The sequence below is a fragment of the Benincasa hispida genome, chromosome 8 (genome assembly GCF_027475165.1).
Source record: "Benincasa hispida cultivar pf3 chromosome 8, pf3_genome.v1.1, whole genome shotgun sequence".
NCBI classification, from domain to species: domain Eukaryota; kingdom Viridiplantae; phylum Streptophyta; class Magnoliopsida; order Cucurbitales; family Cucurbitaceae; genus Benincasa; species Benincasa hispida.
In genome coordinates, this window is record NC_143485.1 from 25,753,167 (window position 1) to 25,776,977 (window position 23,811).

General features: G+C 34.3%; 1 protein-coding gene and 1 non-coding gene across 3 annotated transcripts; one reads left to right on the forward strand and one right to left on the reverse strand.

Annotated features, from left to right (window-relative positions):
• Window positions 1-14,925: 14,925 nt before the first annotated feature.
• TRNAN-AUU (transfer RNA asparagine (anticodon AUU)) lies at window positions 14,926-14,997 on the reverse strand. Its single transcript has one exon. It is a non-coding gene; the product is annotated as a tRNA-Asn (tRNA).
• Window positions 14,998-17,633: 2,636 nt separating this feature from the next.
• On the forward strand, window positions 17,634-21,725 carry LOC120083987 (Homeodomain-like superfamily protein). Of its 2 annotated transcripts, XM_039039891.2 has the most exons (3): window positions 17,634-18,397; window positions 20,360-20,988; window positions 21,230-21,725. In XM_039039891.2, the coding sequence occupies exons 1-3, from the start codon at window positions 17,892-17,894 to the stop codon at window positions 21,280-21,282; spliced, it is 1,188 nt and encodes a 395-aa protein (XP_038895819.2). In that variant the 5' UTR covers window positions 17,634-17,891; the 3' UTR covers window positions 21,283-21,725. The 2 variants fall into 2 exon arrangements, with proteins under 2 accessions (XP_038895819.2, XP_090172136.1); XM_090316010.1 differs by having other exon boundaries at window positions 20,360-21,725.
• Window positions 21,726-23,811: the final 2,086 nt, after the last annotated feature.

Here is a 23,811-nt window from a genome sequence, read left to right on the forward strand (position 1 = left end):
GTGAACCCAAGTCCTTCATCTCAAAGTGTTTGCCAAGATAGCATTGTAGATCAAAGATAGCTTAAAGATCATCCCCAGTAATAATCATATCATCGACATACAGGAGAAGAAGAACAATACCATGAGTTTTCTGCCGCATAAATAGTGTCGTGTCATGAGAACTAGATGTATATCCAAGTTGAATGATAGTGGAACTAAAAGTTGCAAACCAAGCTCGAGGGCTTGCTTCAAACCATACAATGCTCGTGGAGGAGGCATACTTTCTGGGATGGACAAAAGACACCTGGGGGTGGTTGTATGTATACTTCCTCAGATAAGACCCCATTAAGGAAAGCGTTCTTGACATTCATTTGAAAAAGTGGCCACTATTGAGTTGCAGCAACTTCTAAGAGACACCGAACAGATGTCATTCATGCCACAGGTGCGAAGGTCTCTTCCTGATCGATCCCATACTCTTGAGAATATCCTTTTGCTACCAACCAAGCTTCATAACGCTCAACATAACCATCAGAGTGAGTCTTGATCTTGTAGACTCACTTGCAACCAATGGGTTTCTTTCTGGGGAGTAAGTGTGAAGGAACTCTAACGAGAGAGAACCTTGAGCAGAAGCGGATTGACCAAATTCCATTTTTATTGAATATAAATTTTACAGTAAATAATAAACAAGATATACATTTAATTCTAAATTACAGCATGCTTTAGAAAGGATTTCAAGAAACCTCACCTTTGAAGATCTTTCTTCACGTTTTCCCTCGAATAGTTCATGAACAACTTGAAGACTTTCTTCAAGATTAACCTCGAACAAACTGAACACTACCATGAATGTTACTTTGGTATTCTCAGGGTGAGAACCCAGGAGTGGTGGGCTCTGGCTATTTTGGATTTTTTAGGGAAAACTTAATGTATTTTAGGAAGGTTAGAGAACTCTCTCAAAGACTTAAAACCACAAAACTCTTCTATTGTTTACACTATCTCTTTTCTCAATCGATTAACCAACCTTGAAGAAGAAGAAAATATTTTTCTTTTATTCTCCTTGCCAAAAATAACCACCACCCACTGAGAAAAGAAGGGGAAGGGAGTTGTAACTCCCTTCCTTATTATTAAGATAATAATAATATAAATATAAATCTGATAACTAACTTATCATATTATATATATATATATTAAATTATATGTTATATCAAATATAACATATAACCTATAGTTTTAATATTGTATCATATACAATATCAACTATAGTTTCTTTTCTCTTTTATATGACATTTAATATAAATCTTGTTTATATTAAATTTAACAACTATGAATCCAATTCATAGAAACTATATTTGAATCTCGTTCAAATATTTATTTCCTCTCATTAAACTATAATGTATCAAATACAATATGACAATTATATCACATATAATTGAAACAACTTAATTATATCATATATAATTAATCCCTCTATTAATTTGAACAATTCAAATTAATCCAAAAACTGATTCTCAATTAATCTTATTGAGCTACCAAGGAGACCTCATGGACTTGTAGCTTGAAGCTCCAACAGTACATGAATAATTAATTAAACTCTTTAATTACATTATTCACCATCCGTTAACTGTCGGGCACTTCACTAAAAATCGGCAGCAACACTCTTCGCACTACAGATATGTTTTTGTGTCCATTGGATATAATAAATCAATAGTATGATGACCCTTCACAAATTACTCGTAAGTACAGCTAGGCTAAATTACCGTTTTGCCCGTGTAGTTACATCTACATCCTTAAGTACCACTGATCCCTCTAATGAATAATAGATCATAGTTCAACTATGACTAAACCCCTCTCGGGCCAGGAGAGGGTGTGGCGCCACATTGTTTATCACCTAGAATCAGCCCTTAAGGGAGCAATTTATCCACTTATCCCTGCCTCGAGGAAGAAGTGTATTCCATCTTGTATAGTTGTGTTCCCAACTCCCCAATCAGACGAATCCCCAAAATGGTAGGCTTGTTGAGTCGGCGATCTAGCCACTCTCACCCATAGAAATCAAAGGACCGCCCTCATAAGCAGGAGTTCACAACTCACTCAGGATTCAGGCCATGTTATCTATGGTCATTCTAGTGAAATGTAAGTCTCTATTATGAATAGAGTTATATAATGAAACTAAAAATTTCATGGTCTGGTCTTATATAAACTCCTTTGTATAGAATATCCCCGCTCGCATGTATATACATGAATGATCAAAATCAGATCATTTGTAGTACTTTACTACAATTGTAACACCTACAAAGTGGGTCATATTCGTAGTGTCACCAGGATAAGGTACCCAACCTTATCCATCTACTACAGACCATCAGGTTATCACTTAAACATGATCCACCCGTATGTCTCTATATACATGTTTAAGTTACAAAGATAACCTTGGAGGTTAGTTTATTGGTTTGTGGTTAATGCAACTAAAATATCATATATTCTATAGACAATGAATAAAATATCATATATTTTGTTAAATACATAATGAGTTTGTTCAATAATATTTACAAACTATGAGACTCTACGAGATTTAGAGCATCAACCCCAACAATCTTTCATTTGACCTAAATCTAGTGGGGTGTACAATATAATCAAAATACAAAGTACACAAATAATAAACTAGGGCATAACATGCACAGTCGCCCAGTACAAATCCTCCACTTGCCCTAGTCCAGATGAGCCTATCCCATAGACCCATACTCTATAGGTGACCTTCAAACACTGTAGCCATGAGGGCCTTTGTAAATAGATCAGCAACGTTATGCTCTGAAGCTATCTGCATGACAATCACGTTCTCTCAATGCACAATCTCTCAGATGAAATAATACTTCCGCTCTATATGCTTGTCACGCTTGTGACTCCTAGGCTCTCGGGAATTAGCCACAACACCACTATTATCACAATAAAATGTGATGGGCTTTGACATATCTGGAACAACTTTTAGATAAGTCAAGAATTTCCTAAGTTAAATGGCTTCCTTAGTAGCTTCACAAGCCACTACATACTCAGCCTCCATGGTGGAGTCAGCGATGCACCCTTGCTTGGTGTTTCACCATACTACTGTCTCCCCCCCCCCCCCCCCTCGTTAAGAGTGAACACCGATCCTGATGTGGATTTCCTATAATCATTATCAATTTGAAAATTAGAATCTGTGCATCCCATAAAAAATCAAATCCTTAGAACCATACATGAGCATGTAATCCCTCGTTCTCCGTAGATACTTGAAGATGTTTTTAACGGCTATCCAATGATCTAATCCTAGATTAGATTGATATCTACTGACTATCCCCACTGCATAGCAGATGTCAGGTTTAGTACGTAACATCACATACATCAAGCTGCCTACAGCAAATGCAGAGGGGATCCGTCTCATCTCCTTAACCTACTAAGGTGTCTTAGGACACTGTTTCTTAGACAATGTAACCCCGGGCCTTAAAGGCAATAAGCCCCTCTTGGAGTTCTAGATCGAATATATGACAAGCATCTTGTCAATATAAGATGCCTGAGATAGTGCTAGCATTTTGTTCTTTCAATCTCTAAAGATCTGAATACCCAGAACAAACTAAGCCTTTCCCAAATCTTTCATTTGGAATTGAATCGCTAGCCAGTTCTTAACTATAGTCAGTAAACCTACATTATTCCCAATGAGTAGGATACCATCTACATATAACACTAGAAAAACTATTGAACTGTTGATGATATTCTTGTATACACAAGGCTCATCAATTTTTGACCAAAGCCATAAGATTTGATCGCAGTATCAAACCTTGTTTTCCAAGATCGAGAAGCTTGTTTCAGTCCATAAATGTACTGACTAAGCTTGCAAACCTTTTGCTTTTGACCTTGGGTTATGAATCCTTCGGGCTACACCATGTAAATGGTCTACTCAAGATTGCCATTCAGAAGACCAGTCTTGATATCCATTTCCAAATTTCATAATCATAATATGAGCCAATGGATAAGAGGATCTAGATAGACTTAAGCATGGCAACAAGCGAGAATTCTCCTCATAGTCAACTCCCTATACTTGGGTATAACCCTTTGCCACTAGTCTAGCCTTGAAGGTTTGCACTTTCTCATCAGCACCCCATTTTCTCTTGTAGATCCATTTACAACCTATAGGTTTAACCCCATCAAGTTGATCTATAAGATCCCATATGGAATTGAAGTACATAGACTCCATTTCGAGATCCATCGCTTTGACCATTCATCTCTGTCAACATCCTTCATTTCCTTCTTGTAAGACAATGGATCTTCAACTTCGCCATTAGCTACTATAGCCAGGATTTCAGTTAAACTCATATAGCAAATAGGTGGGTTCGCAACCCTCTCATTACGTCGAGGTTCCCTCAACACATGAGGTGGATTTGACCTACTAGACGAACATACTTCAATAACTCTTGTTGAGGTACTAACTTCTTCAACAACTCTTATTGAAGATTTAGTAGTCTCTTTGGAAATCTCATTCAACACAATCTTACTTCTGGGCCTGTGCTCCTTTATGTGGTCTTATTAAAAAAAAACTAGCATTTGTCGATACAAATACTTTGTTTTCTTTAGGATCAAAGAAGTAACCACCTCTCGTTCCTTTGAGGTAGCCTACAAATAGGCACAATCTTGAACGTGGTTCCAATTTCTTAGGATTAGCTTCAAGCACATGTGCTGGGCAACCCCAGATTCTGAAATGACGTAAACTAGCTTTACGACCATTCCATAACTCCAAAGGTGTTCTTCTTAGAAAGAACGCAGTTCAGGATGTACGTTGCAGTCTCTACTGCATAATCCCAAAACGAGTCAAGTAAGGAAGTGTAACTCATCATAGACCGAACTATGTCCAATAGGGTTCGATTTCTCCTTTCTGATACATCATTTTGTTGAGGTGTACCAGGTGCTGAGAGTTGGGATACAATTCCATGATCTATTATATAGTTATGGAATGTTAAATCCACAAACTCTCCACCTCTATCAGATCGAAATGTTTTATTCGTTCTATTTAATGCATTTTCAACTTCAGTCTTGAATTCTTTGAACTTTTCAAAAGATTCAGACTTATGTTGCATTAAATAAACGTACCTATATCTTGAATAATCATCAGTAAAAGTGATGAAATATTAATAACTTCCTCTAGTGTTATGGAGGGCATTTGTTGCTAACGGTCTTAGCACATACAAATTATTTTCTAGTTTTGCAGAACAAATATCAACACCATTCTTAGTAATAAATACTTTATTGGCAAAAAAGTTGATATTATAAAATTGTTCTAACAAACACTTTATAGAAATTAAGTTCCTTTTTAAATCAGAAACTATAAATACATCTTTTAAAAATTAAAAAAAAAAATTGTAAAGTCAACCAGAGACCTCCTACTGCCACAGCTGAGATAAAGTGCTCGGTTCCAACTCGCATCATCATCTCACCAGTATCTAGTTGCCGCCAGAAACTAATTCCCTAAAATGAAGAACAAACGTTGTTAATGTCTCTAGAGTCAATAATCCAAGCAAAATTATCATTCTCCACTAAACAAGTTTCCAACACAAGCAAATCATATTTACCTTATTTGGCGTTCTTCTTTTCTGCCAAATATTTAGGGCAGTTCCTCTTCCAATGCCCATCTTGGTTGCAATGGAAACATTTTCCTTTGTTAGCATTGATAGGTTGTCTACCCCTTTGTATAGAAACTACTGGGTTAACCTTCCCCTTTCCACTATTCTTCTTCTTCCACCCTTCTTCCCCTTTCCACCCTTCTTCCCCTTTCCACCCTTCTTCTTCTTCCATTTTATGGAACTTTTTGGAAGATGAAGCAACATTTGCATCACCCTTTTTATCCTTACTTTTCACTAAGCATAGGAAGGTTTGTAGCTCATTGAGTAGGGTGGTCAGGTTGTAGTCAATTTTGTTCAAAACAACATTGTTACGAAAATGCAAGAAACTTTCAGGGAAAGATTTCAGTATTATGCTAACCTGACTGACTTCATCGATGCTTGACTCATTCATCTCTGCCAGTTGAAGTGGATCATCATGTTGAGAACATGTTCTCGAATAGATGCCCCTTCTTGCATATGGGCATTGAAGATGTATTTCATAGCGTCATGTCTGAGCTGTGCAGACGGTTGTCTGAACATTCTCCTCAGGGACTCCATAATCTCACGTGATGTGAGCATGGGCTCATGCTTCTTGGCCAAGACTTCATTAAGGCTTGCCAAGATATACGCTCGGGATTTTTCATTTGTCCGTCTCCAACGCTCATATGCTTTCCAAACATTTCAAGGAGCATTGGTAGGTGGAATGGGAGGACGTTCCTTCATCAGGATAAATCGAAGATCATCGATGATCAGAATAGTATTGATTGTGTTTTCTCAACTAGCGTAGTTTTCTCCCATTAACTTATCGACGACTAGTAAACTTAAAATAGCGGTAGCCATTTTAATGAATTTGCTGAAAAAGAACAAACTATTTTAGTCTACCTGCATTAAAACACTTTAAGAAAATCAATCAATTTTTAGCAAAATAGTCTAGTGTAAGTGACATCTATTTTGCAATGATGTTTTAGTGAGGCAGGACAAAAGTCACCGTAGGGTATCAAGTACCCCTTCACTAAAATGAGACATTCTCAACCATTAGACAGAAATAACATCTTATTAATGTAACTAACTGTCACCCTTGTTCGGTCCAAAATTTGTTAACATCCTTAACAATTTTGTGTAAGTGTAACCCCTCATTTTAAGTTCTAAAGTTCTGCCCCAATAAGACAACCGTAAAAAAAACCGATTGAGACATGAAACTAAAACCACTCTATCCATTTTTGGAGATCAAATAAAGTGTCATACAATACAACCATCCTTTAGGGGGACACCCACGTGTCATGAGGCGATGCATGAAACTTTATTTAACCTAATGAGAGAAACTGAGGGATGTGTTGTCATACGTCCCGCTCCCACTTACTATAAACACTCTTTCCATTCACCTTGATATTGGCCTACCCAAATACCACCCATAGAGGGACACCCATGGTGCCTCGAGGCCAATAGTAGATCTCACGGTGTGAACTTTTAGGGAGAAACGTGTAGAGGCTAAAATGAAGTATCATATACCCAATTTTCCTTCCACTGAGTATACTACCTAGGGTTAATTAACTTAGGAAAAATCTGGCTACTGATTTTATCTAAGTGTTTGTTTAACTTTCTTAAAAACAACTCTTTTCTTTTATGATTAAACAACTTTGATTGAAATCTCATTAAACTCTTTAATAGACTTTGATCAAACTTGCATGCATGTAACAAATCTATCTAATTCACCTTTTTAGGTAGGTTCCCAGATAAGGGTGCGACGTTTTCATCAACTTAAGTACCTCAGCCTAGCCAGAACCCGCCTTGATAAAAGGTCCCTTATAGATACATTTGTTACATATTTAATCTTTTATTAAAAATCAATTTAATCCTATTAAACCGATTAAAAGATTAGACTTAAATTTCTAATCTCATTAGAAGGTCTATCTCAATCATATTTTAAAACAATGTAAAAAAAAAATGATTATAGCCTAAAGTTTTGCATGAAACTCTTTATTATTGATTTTAATTCTAATTTCATTTAGTTATAAAAATTATAAGTAAATGGAACAATTAAAAACAACCATTGCATGCTTGACATACTTTAGTTAGTTATAACATTTATAAATTGACCTAAGGTAATGTCATGTTTCATGCAATATTCATTCATTACTAATATATAACAATTATATAACTAAGTAGCGAATCATGCTATAGCATACATTCCATACATTCATTCAACCATATATTGTTACAATTATAATATAAATGATGCATGGATATGCTATAATACATGCATACATATACTATAACATTTATACTATATGATGCATGAGCATGCTTTATGTAATTTAAATCATGCATATTCATATATTATAACACTTATAATATAAAATGATGCATGAACATAAATGCATAACCTATGGTTGGTTTTAAAACTATATGACATACATTATGACATATAATATGAAACATACATTGCATGTATATTTACTTTAACAATTGATGGACTGGGACAGGACCTCAAAAAGAAAAACAAAAAGCTATCTATTACATAAATTTGAGTCAAGCAGTTCAAAACAGGTGAATCGAGTCTTGAACCACTCAAACTAAACCGCCCTTCAATGAACCACCTTGCAGTTAATCGTGTAGCAAGCAATCGAACGATCTTGTAGTAAAGCCTGCACGATCGTGTAGCAAGCATCTGTGTGATCTTGTAGCAAAGTCTACATGATCTTGTAGCAAATGCTACATGATCGTGTAGCAAAAGCTACGAGATCGCATAGCAAGAGCTGCACAATCTTATAGCTATAGCTACACGATCTGGAATCTCTGCTTCGTCTTCTTCATTGAAACAATACTCTCAACTCTTCTTTGAAGCTTCCTGGGAACAACACGAGCGACTCAAACTTACAAATTACAGACTCGATTACAAGATTAATGCCCAAAAACGTAGGGACCTTTACAAACCAAAATTGCAAATTAAGAAAGCCTTAAAATAGAGAGTTCTATCCTGAAACATCCATCAACAAAGCCACATTCATAATATTCATCACATGAAACAAAATGCAGAAGATAAAACCCACCATTATTGTAAAACGATTCAATAAAACGAATAGAATTGGGAATCAGAAACCTACAACCTGACTCTGATACCAATTGAAGGAACTCTGACAGGAAAGAACCTTGAGAGGAAGCGGATCGACTAAATTCCATTTTCATTGAATATAAATTTTACAGTAAACAATAAATAATACATGCATTTAATTCTAAATTACAGCATGCTTTAGAAAGAATTTCAAGAAACCTCACCTTTGAAGACCTTTCTTCACGTTTTCCCTCGAACAGTTCATAAACAACTTAAAGAATTTCTTCAAGATTAATCTCGAACAAAACCAAACACTACCACGAATGTTACCTTAGTATTCTCAAGGTGAGAACCCAGGAGTGGTGGGCTCTGGCTATTTTGGATTTTTTGTGGAAAACTTAATGTTTTTTAGGAAGGCTAGTGAACTCTCTCAAATACTCAAAACCACAAAACTCTTCTGTCGTTTATACTATCTCTTTTCTCAATCGATTAACCAACCTTGAAGAAGAAGAAAACATTTTTCTTTTATTCTCCTTGCCAAAAATAACCATCATCCACTTATGTGGGTGGAGAGAAGAGAAAGGGAAGGGAGTTGTAACTCCCTTCCTTATTATTAAAATAATAATAATATAAATATAAATATGATAACTAACTTATTGTTGGATCTAGAAAGCAAACAGCGGAAGCAATATAGGATCATAAGCATTCTAATTCATTAATTTTGGCTTCAAACTACGCAGGCTTATAAACGAAAAACCGAATTTCAGCACTAACTTTTAAAGTACTTTTGATTCACGATCTTCAGTTACAATCTCCTTTTTCTTTGGATGTGAACCACCACAAGGTCTATCCTACTATTCTCTTGGTTCCTTGGATTGAGTTGTGGGACTCAAAATAAGCTTGAATCGAAGGGAATTGGAGAGGAGGTTACTGGTTTTACATAGTTTGAAGAACACTTCTTCAAACACAAATTCTCAACTTCAGCAACGATTGCTATCTCTTTTTCCACTCAAATTCCAGCTTTATATTGCATGACTTTCATGCAACTAATAGCCTTGCATAAATCACAGCTCATGCTTGAATAATTGAGCTGAAGAGAAATGGAATTATATGTGAGCTGCTACAATTTGAAAGTGAAAAAATCCCACTTTGGGATTTTTTCCATTTTAAAATTTCTTTTGAATTTCCTTCCTTTTTAATTTTTTATTTTTAAAATCAAAAGTTTTTTCAATTAAGAAATTAAAATTTTATTAATTTTACAAAATTAATTTAATAATTAATTTTCTAATAAAATCAATAGATTAATTAAACAATTTTATTAATTTTATTAATTTAATATCAAATATTAAATTAATTCGTCACCAATTCCATTACCATGAATCTTTATTTATGAATTTAATATTTAAATCATATTTAAATATTAAAAGATTCTCCAGTTCCGTTTAATTCCAAAATTAAACGTTTAATTATATCATATATAATTATTAATTTCCTTAATTCTAATTTGAATGTTTCAAATCAACTTATCATGGTAGTCTAAGACTAATCCATTTGTGAGCTAGTAGGGGGACCTAGTGGACCTACAGATCATAGGCTCCAATGATCCGAGATTAATTGGCTAAACTCTTTAGCCCAAATTAACCACCATTCGTTAACTACTGAGTCACTCCATCCCCTCACTGTAGATATATGGTGTCCACTCGATATAACCATGATTAGTAAGTTAACCCTTCATAGGTTATTCGTAATAATGGTTGGGTCAAAAAGTTATTTTACCCCTAGGATTATCTTTTGTTCCTTAAATCCCACTGATCTTCTAATGAATAATTGGTTTGTGATCCGATCATCAAAACGAGTCCCTCTCGGGCTAATGAGAGGGTGGGGCCCCTTGTTCAAGACCCGAAGTCAGCACTTAAGGGAACAACCTCTCTACTATCATTTCTAACATTTGTGGGTAGGTAAAGACGTCCTTACTGTAATTTCAAATGGGCTACATGAAAGAGATTTAAATAAGTAAAACACCTTTTGCCAAAGAACAAACGGTAAAGTAATGTGTGTGAATTGAATTTCACACATGCAATTTTGTCGTACGCTTGTGCACATTTTAATTTTGAAATTAAAAAAAAAAGATAATTATTTCAATGCAAACTAGTTTTTGAACGTGAGAGCCAACCCCTGAATCTCGGAGCACTGCTTTTCACAACCTTCCTCTGTTCTTCAAAGAAATCATCTTACTTGACCCCTATCTCCCTGAATCCCATTTACTCCCCTTCTTATCAGCCCCTATTCATCGAAGTCTTCGCCCATTTCAACTCTCTCCCTCCATCATCTTGCTACTATAGAAGAAGAAAGTTTTAATCAAAGAATGGAAAAATCTCAACCTTTCCACTAAAGAAGATCATTTCATCTTCAAAATTCATCCATTCAAGAATCGTTTAAAGAACTATCAGTTGGATTTACTGTCATAAATCTTGTGGATCTCGTAGTTTGTAATCTGTAAACATGAATTATTTATTTAATGAAATAAGATGTATTTTATTTGACATTTAGATTGCATTAATTCAATCTAATAAACTAAGATACAAGGTTATTTAATGTAACTATGAATGTTTACTAAGTCTCATGTATACTAGGTCTCCTTTGGAGAGTCTTTAGGATTTGGTTAATATGGTTAGGCTCTATTCTTAGGGTGTTAATATAATATGGATACCCCTGTACAGTTCCTTGTAAAGATATAATTTATATATCTCTCACATGGTATTAGAGCCTTACTAGTTGGTTTCTTCTTCCTCTTGTTCTCTGTCATCGCTGTCGTCCAATCATCGGCTGACCACCTAGAACCCTCTCCGACGTGAAGAAGAACCACCCAGATCCCTTATTCGAAGCCACTATGAAAAACTCGATTCTCGATCCCTACTATGAAAAACTCGATCCTCGATCCTGTAGCCTCTGTGAAAAACTCGATCCTCGATCCCCACTGTGCAGAACTCGACCCCTTGATCCCTAGTACAAAACTCAATCGAACTCAATCCCTGATTCCCAGTCTAGAACTCGATCCGGTCCAAAACTTGATCCTCGATCAAACTCAATCCCTGATTCTCGATCCAGAACTCGACTTCCGATCCCCGGTCTAGAACTTAATCCTTGATCAAACTCGATCCTTGATTCTTGGTCTAGAACTCGACCCTCGATTCCCAGTCTAGAACTCGATCCTCAATTGAACTCGATCCTTTATTCCTGGTCTAGAACTCGACCCTTAATCCCTTCCACCAAGCCACCAAGCATCCCTTGTTGTTCCTAGTTTTCTTCTCCTTCCAAGCTGCCAGGCCACATGGAAAAGGATCATGTATTTCATCCTATTAGTACTATTCTTGATGGGACAAATTACATTACTTGGGCCCATCAAATGAAGAGTTTCCTAATCAGACGTAAATTATGGCGATTTGTCACTGGTGATATTCCCCAGTCAGTCAAGATATCCATTGAGGAAGATACTAGATTTATTAAATAATTAGAGGATTGGGATAGGAAAAACCATCAAATCATTTGTTGTTAAAATCATTTTGAAATCCCAATGCCAACTTTATTATTATTTTTATTATTATTATTATTGCATTCCCATTTTTAATGGTTGTTTTCAAATATCATTCAGGCGTTCACTAGGTCAGTCGTCTGAATGCATTTATTCAATAAATATTCCCGAATGCGTCTCTTCAAGAGACGCATTCGGATAAAGACAAAAAAACCACCCCTTTTCCCTAAATAAGTTCAAAACTCGCCTTTTTACCTAATTAAAATAAAAAAAAAATTAAAACAAAAAAAACAACCCTACAAATCTAATTAACCCTAAAAAATGAACCAAAATAATTGCAAAATATAGCAAAATTTCAGAATCTATCAATGATAGATATTAATAGACTTTTGTTAATGTCTATCAATGACATTTATAGACACTGATAGAAGTCAGTATCTATCACTGATAGATTCTAAAATTTTACTATAGTTTAAAAATATTTTAAGCGGTTATATCATTTGAAATAATTATCTTTTTTAATTTCAAAATTAAAATGTGCACAAGGGTACGACAAACAGTAAGGACGTCTTTACCTACCCACAAATGTCAGAAATGATACGTAGTTCAAAATGTGGATTCCGCCTGATTTGATTAGAAAAACAATTTAAATACTACCCCATGCATTATTTAATCCGTCACTAAATGATTTATTGATTTATTATTTATTTATTTTGTAGACCCCACATAAAATCTTAAATACTACTAGACAAGTAATGAATGAAGATAGTATAGAAATACTATCACTAGAAATTTTCTCGATTTGATTTGGAGTTGTATACCTAAGGCAGTAATAGAAATCAATTATGAGTCTATCCTCTTTTATTGAGAAATACATTCTTGTAGCACTAATTACACTCTCATTTGGAAAAATAACAAAATACGGAATTGTTTTAAATTATAGCAAACAACCCTTTCCACGTGATCAAAGTTTTCTCCATAGTCCATAAATAGAGCGTAATTAAATATGATTGGTTATAGATTTGATAATAAAGAGAATCTCACTTTACAAAAAAATGGAGATTACTTGGTTTGAATCTTAAATTTTGACCAAATCTTTATTTTCAAATACGAACTTATTTAATTATTTCGTTTCATTCACATATTTTTGTGTATTTTAGATTTTATTTCTAATATCAAATAATCTCAATTTATCTAATTATTTTTCGTTCTTCCCTTCTTTTAAGGTATTTTTGCCTCTTCTAATTTAATATTTTATATTACTTTATCTTATTTGTTTTTTTTTTTTTTTCAATTTACAATAGTTTAAGCTCTTTCAATTCTTATTTTAGTCAAAATTTTGATATTTTTTAAACTAATTATTATATTTTTCTTGTTTTTTCAATCGATTTTAAATAAACATGTGTACCTTCTCGTTGTTTTTCCAATCGTCTCCAAGTAAGCATCCATAACTTTTGTGTTGTTTCGTTTGAACTTTTTTCATCTTGCTTTCAATCACCAAGATTTTTTTAATGGTTAGTGGGATGATACGTAGCTCAATTGAAAAAGAATTTATTTGAGAATGGAGGTGCTCAATTTAAGAAGAATTGATTTGAGAACGGAGGTTTAGGGGCTAATCAAGGATCTTAACTTCATATTCGATTTCCTTCTTCCCGACCTTATAAATGTCGTTGTCAATGCTAATACCTCCATGAATAGCCTTAGGTTTGAAATTTCATTCAAAATACGCATAACTCACAATTTTATTTAAAATTTGCAATGTCGCATTTTTGTGTTGTATAGTTGTACCTAAGTTTATTTATGATATCAATACTTTATATTTCTGAAATAAAAAATAAAAAATAAAAAAGAAATTTATGGAAAAGAATTACACTTGAGAGTTTCTTCATCTTTGTAGTTTGAATGAGGAATCTATGTTTGAATCCTGAAAAATTACTAATGAGTATTTTTATGGTCTCAATCGTCATATATGATCACATTTTAATTTGTTAGGAGGTTAGATCATATCTTACTTTCTTTTAATAAAATCTATTTTAAATGTAAATAATATCTAGGTTGTTATGATTTTAAAAATATGTATTCTTAGAATAAATTAATTGTAGATATTAGTTGGGGTATTTTGTAATATAACAATTAGTAGTTAATTAAATCCAAATTCGTTTTACTAATTTTTATAACCTAAAAACATCTTTGCTATTGTTACCATTTTTTATTACACCCAATCATGTAATCTAGTTCATTCCAAGATAGGTGATATTGATCTTATTATGATTATAAATTACTTGAGACTCAATCCATTTTTTTTTTCACTTCACACCATTTATTCATAAAAATTTCCTATACTACAATATATGAATAGTTTTTCATATTACCTCCATTTATTAAGTGTCATATCAACACCCTTTTAAAAATAGGGTGTGATTCAATGATATTAGTGTGAGGTCTATAAACATTTATGAAAGCAAAATTATAGTCTAAATAAGGGGCGTTTGGTATACTCCCATAGTACTAGACAAATTCCCCCATTTACCTTTACTCTCTCCTTTAATCTTTTATGATCTAGATGGGGTTTAGGGCTACCCTGAAAAATTTAAGATTGTTAGATAACTTCCTAACACTGAAAAATATTAGATTTTATACACATTTTTTTCTCTCCATCTATCCTAACACTTTCCATGAATTCTTCACTTTCTTCATTTTCAATCCCTATATTAAACTCCTCATTCTTCCTTCGGAATGAATCAAATCTCCCCAAGTAGGATTCGAACCTACGACCAATCGGTTAATAGCCGACCGCTCTACCACTGAGCTACTGAGGAACAACGATAAATTAGGTCTCAGAGAATTCAATTCCCGTTCTCAATCCATGACCAATATGAGCTCGTTCACTTTTTCATCCAAATTCCTCATCGACACAAACTACTAATTTAAATTTACAGATCAAATCACAAGAATTCGACCATGGTTTCCACAATCTAAACATTATCAACAACCCATCAAAATCTGTGAAGCTTTGGGCTTTAATTCTCGAATTTGTGTTCCAATTGGTCTGTTTGATTTCATCAATCAATTCCTCTTTCACTCTCCATCTCACTTTCGATTATGCTTGATCTAGCTCTCGCTCTCCATCTCGCATAACACAAAAGTCATTGATGACAGAAATAACTAAAAATGCTTAGAGGAAGAAGAGTTTTGTATGGAATATTTGGACTGTTGTGGCCACCAAAACAATACTCCCTAACAAAGAAACCTTTTTTTTTTCTTGCAACCATATGTATTGGGTACTTCCCACTTTGGTTTAAGATCTTAGAATGAGATTATTGTTAATCATTATATAGATTTTATATAATCAAATATTATACAATAATAATTATAATAATATTTGGGAAAGTTTGCTATTTTTGTTTAAAAGAATATATATCATGGATATTGTCTACTAGGCCTTTGAATTTTTAAAATTATAAATTGAATCTATAAACTTTACTATTTTAAAAAAAAATATATATCATCATATACTAAACACAAATGGAAAGTTTATAGCTTCATTAGACAAAAAAGAAAATTTAAATATTAATTTTATATCTAATAGATGAATACATTTTTAAAAATTTTGTCTTTTTATTTCTAAATTTTAAACTTGTCAAGGATTTATTAGGCATCAAATTATAAGTTCAAAAGCTCGTTAGAGAGAAATTGATAGTTTAGGAACTTGTTAGATAATTTTGAAAGTTTATGGATTAAATAGACAAAAACTCAAAGTTTATGGACTAAACATGTGATCTATTGAGTAACCATTTGATTTTTTTTTTTTAAAAAAAAAAAATAAACCTATAGACTCTACTTTTATCTCAAAATTTCTTCGTTTGTTATTTATTTTTTATCAATGGTTTTAAAAAATCAAACCAAATTTAGAAAAACTAAAAAAAATAACTTTTAAAAACTTGTTTTTATTTTTAGAATTTGACTAAAAATTCAAACATTGTACTTAAGAAAGATGTAAATTATTGTAAGAAACGATGAGAAAATATGCTTAACTTTGAAAACAAAAAATGAAATGGTTACTTCTTGACAAAAACATAGTCTTCCATAGTTCGCACTTAGTTGTGATCCGCTTACAAGTGAAGTATATTTTTTTATTTTTAACAATTGTGAGACGAAGGAATAGAATCTTTAACCTCAAATTTATTGTACAATTAAGCTACGTTTATTTTGACAAAAAAAAGTTATAGTGCAATTCTATTATGAATATGAAATAATATTTCAAGTGGGTAATTTTTTTTAATTTTTTAGTGCGTGGTACTTTGTTGAATTTTTTAAAAACTACGTAAATTATATAAATATTTAACATGAGAAACGCAACATTATTCGTTAAATGTCATATCATCATCTTTTTTTTTTTTTTTCTCTCAAAGGGTTATATTTATATCACCATGCCGTTTATTCAAAATTAATGATATTTTTTATACAAACTTGATTGAAAATATTAATATATTAAAGATAATTGGAAATTTTAAAATAGAGAAAATAAAATGGTACCATATACTACAAACTTGATTAGAAAGAATACTTTATAATAATAAGAAATGCTCAAAAAGAAAATATAAATTAATAAGAAATGTTGTATATTGGTTAAATTGTTAATTTGACCAATGGTTTGTAGTTTAATAGTATGAGGCTTTTTAGGGACCCAACATGAGATGGTATATCCCCGCATCCTATATCATCTCAGTGTTTGGAGGCCTATTATTCTATCTCACCGATTTTAATTGTTTGTAGACCCATTTTCAAACGTGTTTTGTATCTCACTGTTATTTTCCTTCCGTGTATTGTATATCATCTCAGTGCTTGAATATACTCGATCGTTCATACTCGATCAGAACTCTTCACATCTTATATCATCTCAGCACCCCAAACAGACTCATAAATTATCTTTTAATCATTCTCCATCACTCAAAGATCCACCCAATTTCTCTCATTTTCCACCGATGTTAATGCAATCCAACTAAATAGAAAACAATTCATTACAAATGGGAACATTAGACCCAAACTATAAGACAAAATTATAATTTAAATTTAAAATTCAAATTTAATGACATCATCTTTTCAAGTTCATTTTGTATTAAAGGTGGATAATTTTGAATGATCGGAATAACATAATAATCATTTTGTCACTCATGCAAAACTTTGTTGAGGGAATTTATATGTAGAGTATCGATCATCTTTGATTGTCTTTGAAAGATACGATAGGTTGTCTCGTCCTAGACAATTTGATGTTGGACGATTGTGTCAATTTATTGGTTAATGGATTTGATCACGAGAGGTTAAATTCCATGGATTTTGGGGCACTCTTGTCATCACCTTAGGGGAAGTTGTTGGCGGACGGTCAACGGTCCACAGTTTTGAGCCCTCCTTCCTCAAAAAAAAATAAAAAAAAAGGAAAAAGAAAAGGAAAATTGTGAAGAATAAAAAAGAAAAAGGAAAGAAGTCATGTTGGATCGGGTTTATTGTATTAAGTATGATGAGCCGGCCCAAACATGAACGACCCGAGCCCATTTTCACTGAGGGGATACAAAAGGAATTATGAAAAAAGAGAGAGGGTAATAACGTAATTACGTACTTCCATTTAACCTTTTTACTCCCATTTACTTGCCCAATTTCACCCACCGAAGACCCTCCCCGCCGCAAAATTTTACCACTTCTCAGCCACCGCAAAATGGACCTCTTCACCGGCGACCACCGGATACCGACCTCCGACAACTTCCCACAGGACGTTGCTCCATTTCCCGATCCGACGGACCTCATCTACTCTGCTCCGTCCGCCGTATTTCCCTCTGCCGACATCATCACTCACCTCTCGAACCCTCCACCGCCGCCGCAGAAGCTTCGTCCCATCCGCTGCAACGGTAGGTCCCCGGCGGGTTCTCAGGCTGAAAACATCTTCGATGGAGCCCTAAGGAGTTTCCAATGCGTTTCGTCGTCGCCTGAGGGTGGATTTTCTAGCGATCAGCTCTGTGTGGCTAATATTGACCCTTGCCAGTACTTCAACTCCTCGGCGAAAGATGATAAGCCCGAAGTCAAGGATAATGGCGGCTTCGACGATATCATCGGAAACAATTACTTTTCGGAGGAAGAGACGAAGAACGGCGGATCCGGCGCTGCTATCCCTGCGGAGAATTTGAGCCGGAGCCGTGAAGGACCTCAATTGGATGACGATTCGTGGTGAGTTTCAACTCTGAACTGAATATTGCCTCATGAATTGGGGGTTTTTGTTTTTCAATTGAACTATTGAAGTTTATTCAATTTAATTATTCATATATTATATATATTTTTAAAGTTGTTGGGTGCCTGAAATTTGCTTAGAAAATGTCAATTATTTTATGATGGTAAACTCTGAATTCTTATGGAAAAGTGGGAAGATTAAAGAAAAGCTTCCCTGAAAAGTGATCCTTATAATATGTGAAAAAATAAATTGTTCTTTCCTTATGGTGACTTCCTTGGCCTCCCCTCATTCAAAGCCTGCAAGATTTTCTCTTAATTCTAAGAAAAGAAAAAACAGAAAAAAATATATATGTTATTAATTATTTCACCAGATTGTTCAAGTATTACTTTCTTCTTAAAATAGAATAGAGAAGTTAAAGATTGATCGTGTATAACTTTCACCGTTTAAGGTTAGAAGAATTGGAAATTCTTATAGGAGGAACGTTTTCTTTTTCTTTTATCATTATTAAGTGAAATGAAAAGAAAAAGATGCAAACAGAAGATTTCCAAAAAAGTCCCCAATAGCATTAATAAGAACAAGAAGTAATTTCACAGAACCCCTTTTAGAGAGTGCATAAATTTGATGTAAGAAAATGACAAGGTCGACATAGTCATAAAAGATTCTTCTTTTTCTCTCCTTTTTTAAAGTTCCTACCACCAGCAATCATCATATTGTCCCAGAAAATACTAGCTCTCCTTTTGAAGGAAAGAGATCGTTCGAAACGGATTGGTATAAAGGAGTTCAGGACTACTTAATTCTTGTTTGATTAATATGGTAATGAGATGTCTCTTTAAATAGATAATGGGGGCAATCAAAAGACATGGAACTAAGATGAGAGTTGGAAAGAAGAGGTGAGGAGCGGAAGAAACATTATACATTAACCTCCTTTGTATTGTATAATCTGGAAGTGCAAGAACCTGTTTTTCATTTCAAAACTGATAGGCTTTTGATTCTTGGAAGCTGAAATCTTATGAATTATTTTTGGTCCTGGTCAAATGAAGCATTTTCTGAAACAGGTAGTTTGGTTAGTCATTGTTTTTCTTTTTGTTGTGGTCACTTGCTGATACTGTGGCAATGGGTTTAGGATTAGAGTGAATTGAATAGAAAGTTCTTGTTCTGATATTAGGATTTCTTGTCATTTCAGTTATTTGAGACTTGCGGTAAGGCATTGGAAGTCATTCCATTTTTAGGGACTGGCTGTTGCTTTTGTATTAAATTTTCATTGTTAATGAAGAAGTTACAAAATTCATAAGAACCAATTCGTTTTAGAACCACCCCCCCCCCCCCCCCCCCAACACACACGCACGCGAAAAAGGAAAAAAAAAAGTAGATAAAGCAATCCAAACCCCCTTCTACATCATCAATCTCTCCTCTTCTTGATGAAACAATCCAAACTACTTGCTTCCTCTTGAAATTTACTTCATTTTCCTCCTGCAACTAGAATATGGTGTTGATGTATGCCTGATTGGTTTGAGTATTCAATAAATCTGCTTTGAATTTGTCATTTGATCATTGATATTTACCCCTTTTAAACTCAGAAGCTTGACTAAACATTCCAGGCCTTCTTTCAAGTTCCACCATCAACTCCACTTTTTTGTTTTCCAAATTATTAGCTCCCTTGCAAGGCTGAAAGTATCCTGCTCTTTCCCAATACTCCTATCCTTAAAGTCTCTACGTAAAATCAGCAGATTCCTTCTCATGGCTGCTTGCTCTATAACTGAAAGCAAGCTGAGCGCAAGTTGTTCTATGGAATTCCTTACCTTTAAGTGTTTAGTATTTAATACATACACAGCAGCTTATGTTATAACGATTGAAGTTTTATCAGACCAAATAAGTAGAAAGCATGGCATGATACATGCATAGATACACAGTCTATATATAGTGCAATGATTAATGACAAATTACTTGATACTTGTTTCCAGCTCAACTTCAGATGGTGGAGATGGCGTTTTTAGCACCAGAAAACATTTAAGCCATAAGAGAAAGAGAACAAGAAGGTCACTTGAGCATTTTGTGGAAAATTTGGTAATGAAGATAATGGATAAACAGGAGGAGATGCATAGGCAGTTGATAGATATGATAGAAAAGAAGGAGAAAGAGAGAACAGTAAGAGAAGAAGCTTGGAAGCAGAGGGAGATTGAAAGAATGAGAAGGGATGAGGAGTTAAGAGCCCAAGAAACATCTCGCAGTTTAGCAATTATTTCCTTGATCCAAAATTTGCTGGGCCATGAAATTCAAATCTCCCGACCAGTTGAAAGCCATTGTACAGAAGACGATGGAGGTGAAAGCAGCATTCAGAAGGAGCTAAAAAGTGATCCAAGTGGTAGGAGATGGCCTCAGGCTGAAGTACAATCTTTGATATCACTTCGAACATCATTGGAACATAAATTCCGTGCTACAGGCTCGAAAGGATCGATATGGGAGGAGATATCAGTTGAGATGCAGAAGATGGGTTACAAGCGTTCGGCAAAGAAGTGCAAAGAAAAATGGGAAAATATGAACAAATACTTCAAAAGGACAATTGTAACTGGGAAAGCTAGTATTGCAAATGGTAAGACATGTCCATATTTTCAAGAATTAGATGTTCTTTATAGAAATGGAGTGGTAAATACTGGAGCTGTCTCTGATAGTACAAATACTGAAAATAATTACAAGGCTGAAAGAAGTACAGACCCTTTTCATGAAGAGGCCTTTGTAGAAGGTGAAAGAGACCGTATAAAACAGGAGGGGGACATGGTACAATTCTAAAGAGATTTAAGTACACTAAAGATCCCTTTTGTTGATTTTTGCAGCCCAGGTTTATGATAATGCAGATTCTTCATGTTTACTCTTGATCAATTCATAGTTGATTTCCTGATCGGCTCGCTTTTCGGAATTCAAACGCGTATGTGTTTCAGACATTTGCTGCACCCCTACAGTGACCAAAAGGAATGTCAAGTTTTCAGTTCGATATCAGCAGGAAATCATGGCAGTAGATTGAGGAAACACTCGAATCAAGTTTCTGACCTGATGATGCTTGAAATTCTTGTAAGTAAAATGGATGATAGTTGCAGACATCAACTTTCATATGAATTTGTTTAGATGTACTGCTTAATTTCTATGGTTATTGAATTAGTTAATTTGTAACGAGAAATATGTTGATATTCTCCTTCACTTTCTTTATTTGAGGTTATTTCTTGACATCAAATGATTTGATGTACGGCGTTATTCCTGTATTTGAATTGAATTTTGATATCAAAACTTCATTCATGTGAGATCAAATATACATAGATCAACTTTTTCTATTCAGTTTTGGGATCTTGGGATCTGAGCAGGTGTAGAGAGACGTTAAGTCTCTTAATTGAGAATCCATACATCTTTTATCAGTTCATGAACAACCATCTCTTGAACACAAGTTTTTAAACGATCTCCTTTCATGGCCTTATATTCCACCTGACAATAACGTCTCTTCATTGAAGAACTACGAATTTCCCTCTTTCAGTTGAGAGATTGTAACATTCCAGTTTTTCATAATGCTTTTTTTAGAGCTCTATGGAAAGCTACAATCAAAAAATTTTTCTTAAATTCTCTCTTCTTTGATCAAAAGAGAAAGAAAGGAGGTGAGAGTTTCTACAACATATTTCCTATATGATTTTTGTATTAGTCATATTAATTTATTAGTGGACAATACGAATATTTATTTGACGCACTCAAAGTAAATTAGTATTCTTCTAACTGAAACACAAAACCTTTTATTTTCAACCATAAATTTGAAATCAAAATGAAAAAGTTAGCTACTAAATATTTTTAGAAGGATTCAACCCGTAGAATTGTGTTAGATACTAGAACATACAAGGAACGAAAAGATTAGAGATCAGCAATCTCTTGTGCTGATCTCTTGCGTAGTGTTTGGATTTGGACCTTAGATTACAACTGTGTAGTAATTTCTTTTTTAATCGAACCGACGAGAAGAATATGGTAAATATATTAGATAGTAATTTGGGTCTTTAGTTACATACCAAAAGCAAAAGGGTTAACCATGTAATATGTATGAATAGGCTTCTTAATTAAAATAAGTTTTTTCTCGGGAAATGTGGGCCGATGACCTAATATTTCGGCCCATAATGTCCAATGACCCCATTTTTTAAAAAACTGTCAATTGACCTTCTGCTTACGTCATCACGGTATGAAATTATATAAATGCCCCTCTAGTCTATACGATACTCGTGTGCTCAAATTCGATGGTTGTCCCACGTTCAAAATTTTTGTGCAAGTTTCGTTCAATCTCGCTCTGCAAAACCATCGTCCATCTACTGTCGTAATCGAAGTTCTCTACTGGGTAAGTGAATTTAATTTTTGTCTTACATGTTGTGTTGCATTTGTTTAGGTTGGTTTCGTTTGATCAGTTGTCACGTTCATAACTGGTTTCGAGGTTTAATTGGATGCGTCTGTTTTTTATTTTGGGTTTCAATGTGTTCTACATTGGTTGAGAGCGAAGAAGATATAGTTAGAGTCAGATAAGGTACTGGACAAGGCGAGAGCGAGATGGGCTAGAGCAAGATGGGCTAGAGCGAGACAAGCGAAAGCGAGATGGGCTAGAGCAAGATAAGAGAGAGCGAGATGTGCGAGAGCGAGATGTCTGAGAGCGAGATGTGCGAGATTGGCGAGAGCAAGACTTTAACAGTATGTTTTGTTAGTGATTTTTTAGTACGAACCTGTTAACTGATAAATTGAATCTTCATCCAATGTAAGAGTAATTTAAGATATCAAAATCTTTGAAAATTCGTGAAGTTGATAGGTTTCCTGGACAAGTAACGTGTCTGGCTCACATTGCCAATGCCAACACGATTGTAAAGGAGAAGCTTATCGGAAGGCAGTTAGAGATGTTCAAGAGAACAGTTTTTGGTCACTTTGTAGACGCTAAACTTGTATTCAACAACCCACTAATCCACCATATGTTATTGAGGGAAGTAAAGAAGTCGAGAGTAGATTTGATTAGTTTCTTTGTCAGAGGAAAGGTCATCACATTTTCGAAGGACGACTTTTTATTGATCACTAGTATGTAGCGATCTCCTACGCAAGTTGTACGGAGTGAGGAGTCCTCACAAGAACTTTTGACGAGGTACTTTGGTAATCGGTCGACCTTAGACGCATTCCACTTGAATTTACTGGAAGAATAATACAAAAATTTGGTATTTGAAAATGACGATGATGCTGTTAAAAGTACCCTAGTATATTACATAGAGGTTGCAATGATGGGTAAAAACAAGCAAAAGAATGTTGTCGATTGTACTCTATTTGATGATGTTGAAGACATAGATTACTACAACAATCTTGATTGAGGTACAATTATTTAGAAGAGGACACTCAACGCCCTGAAGACTGCACTGAATGA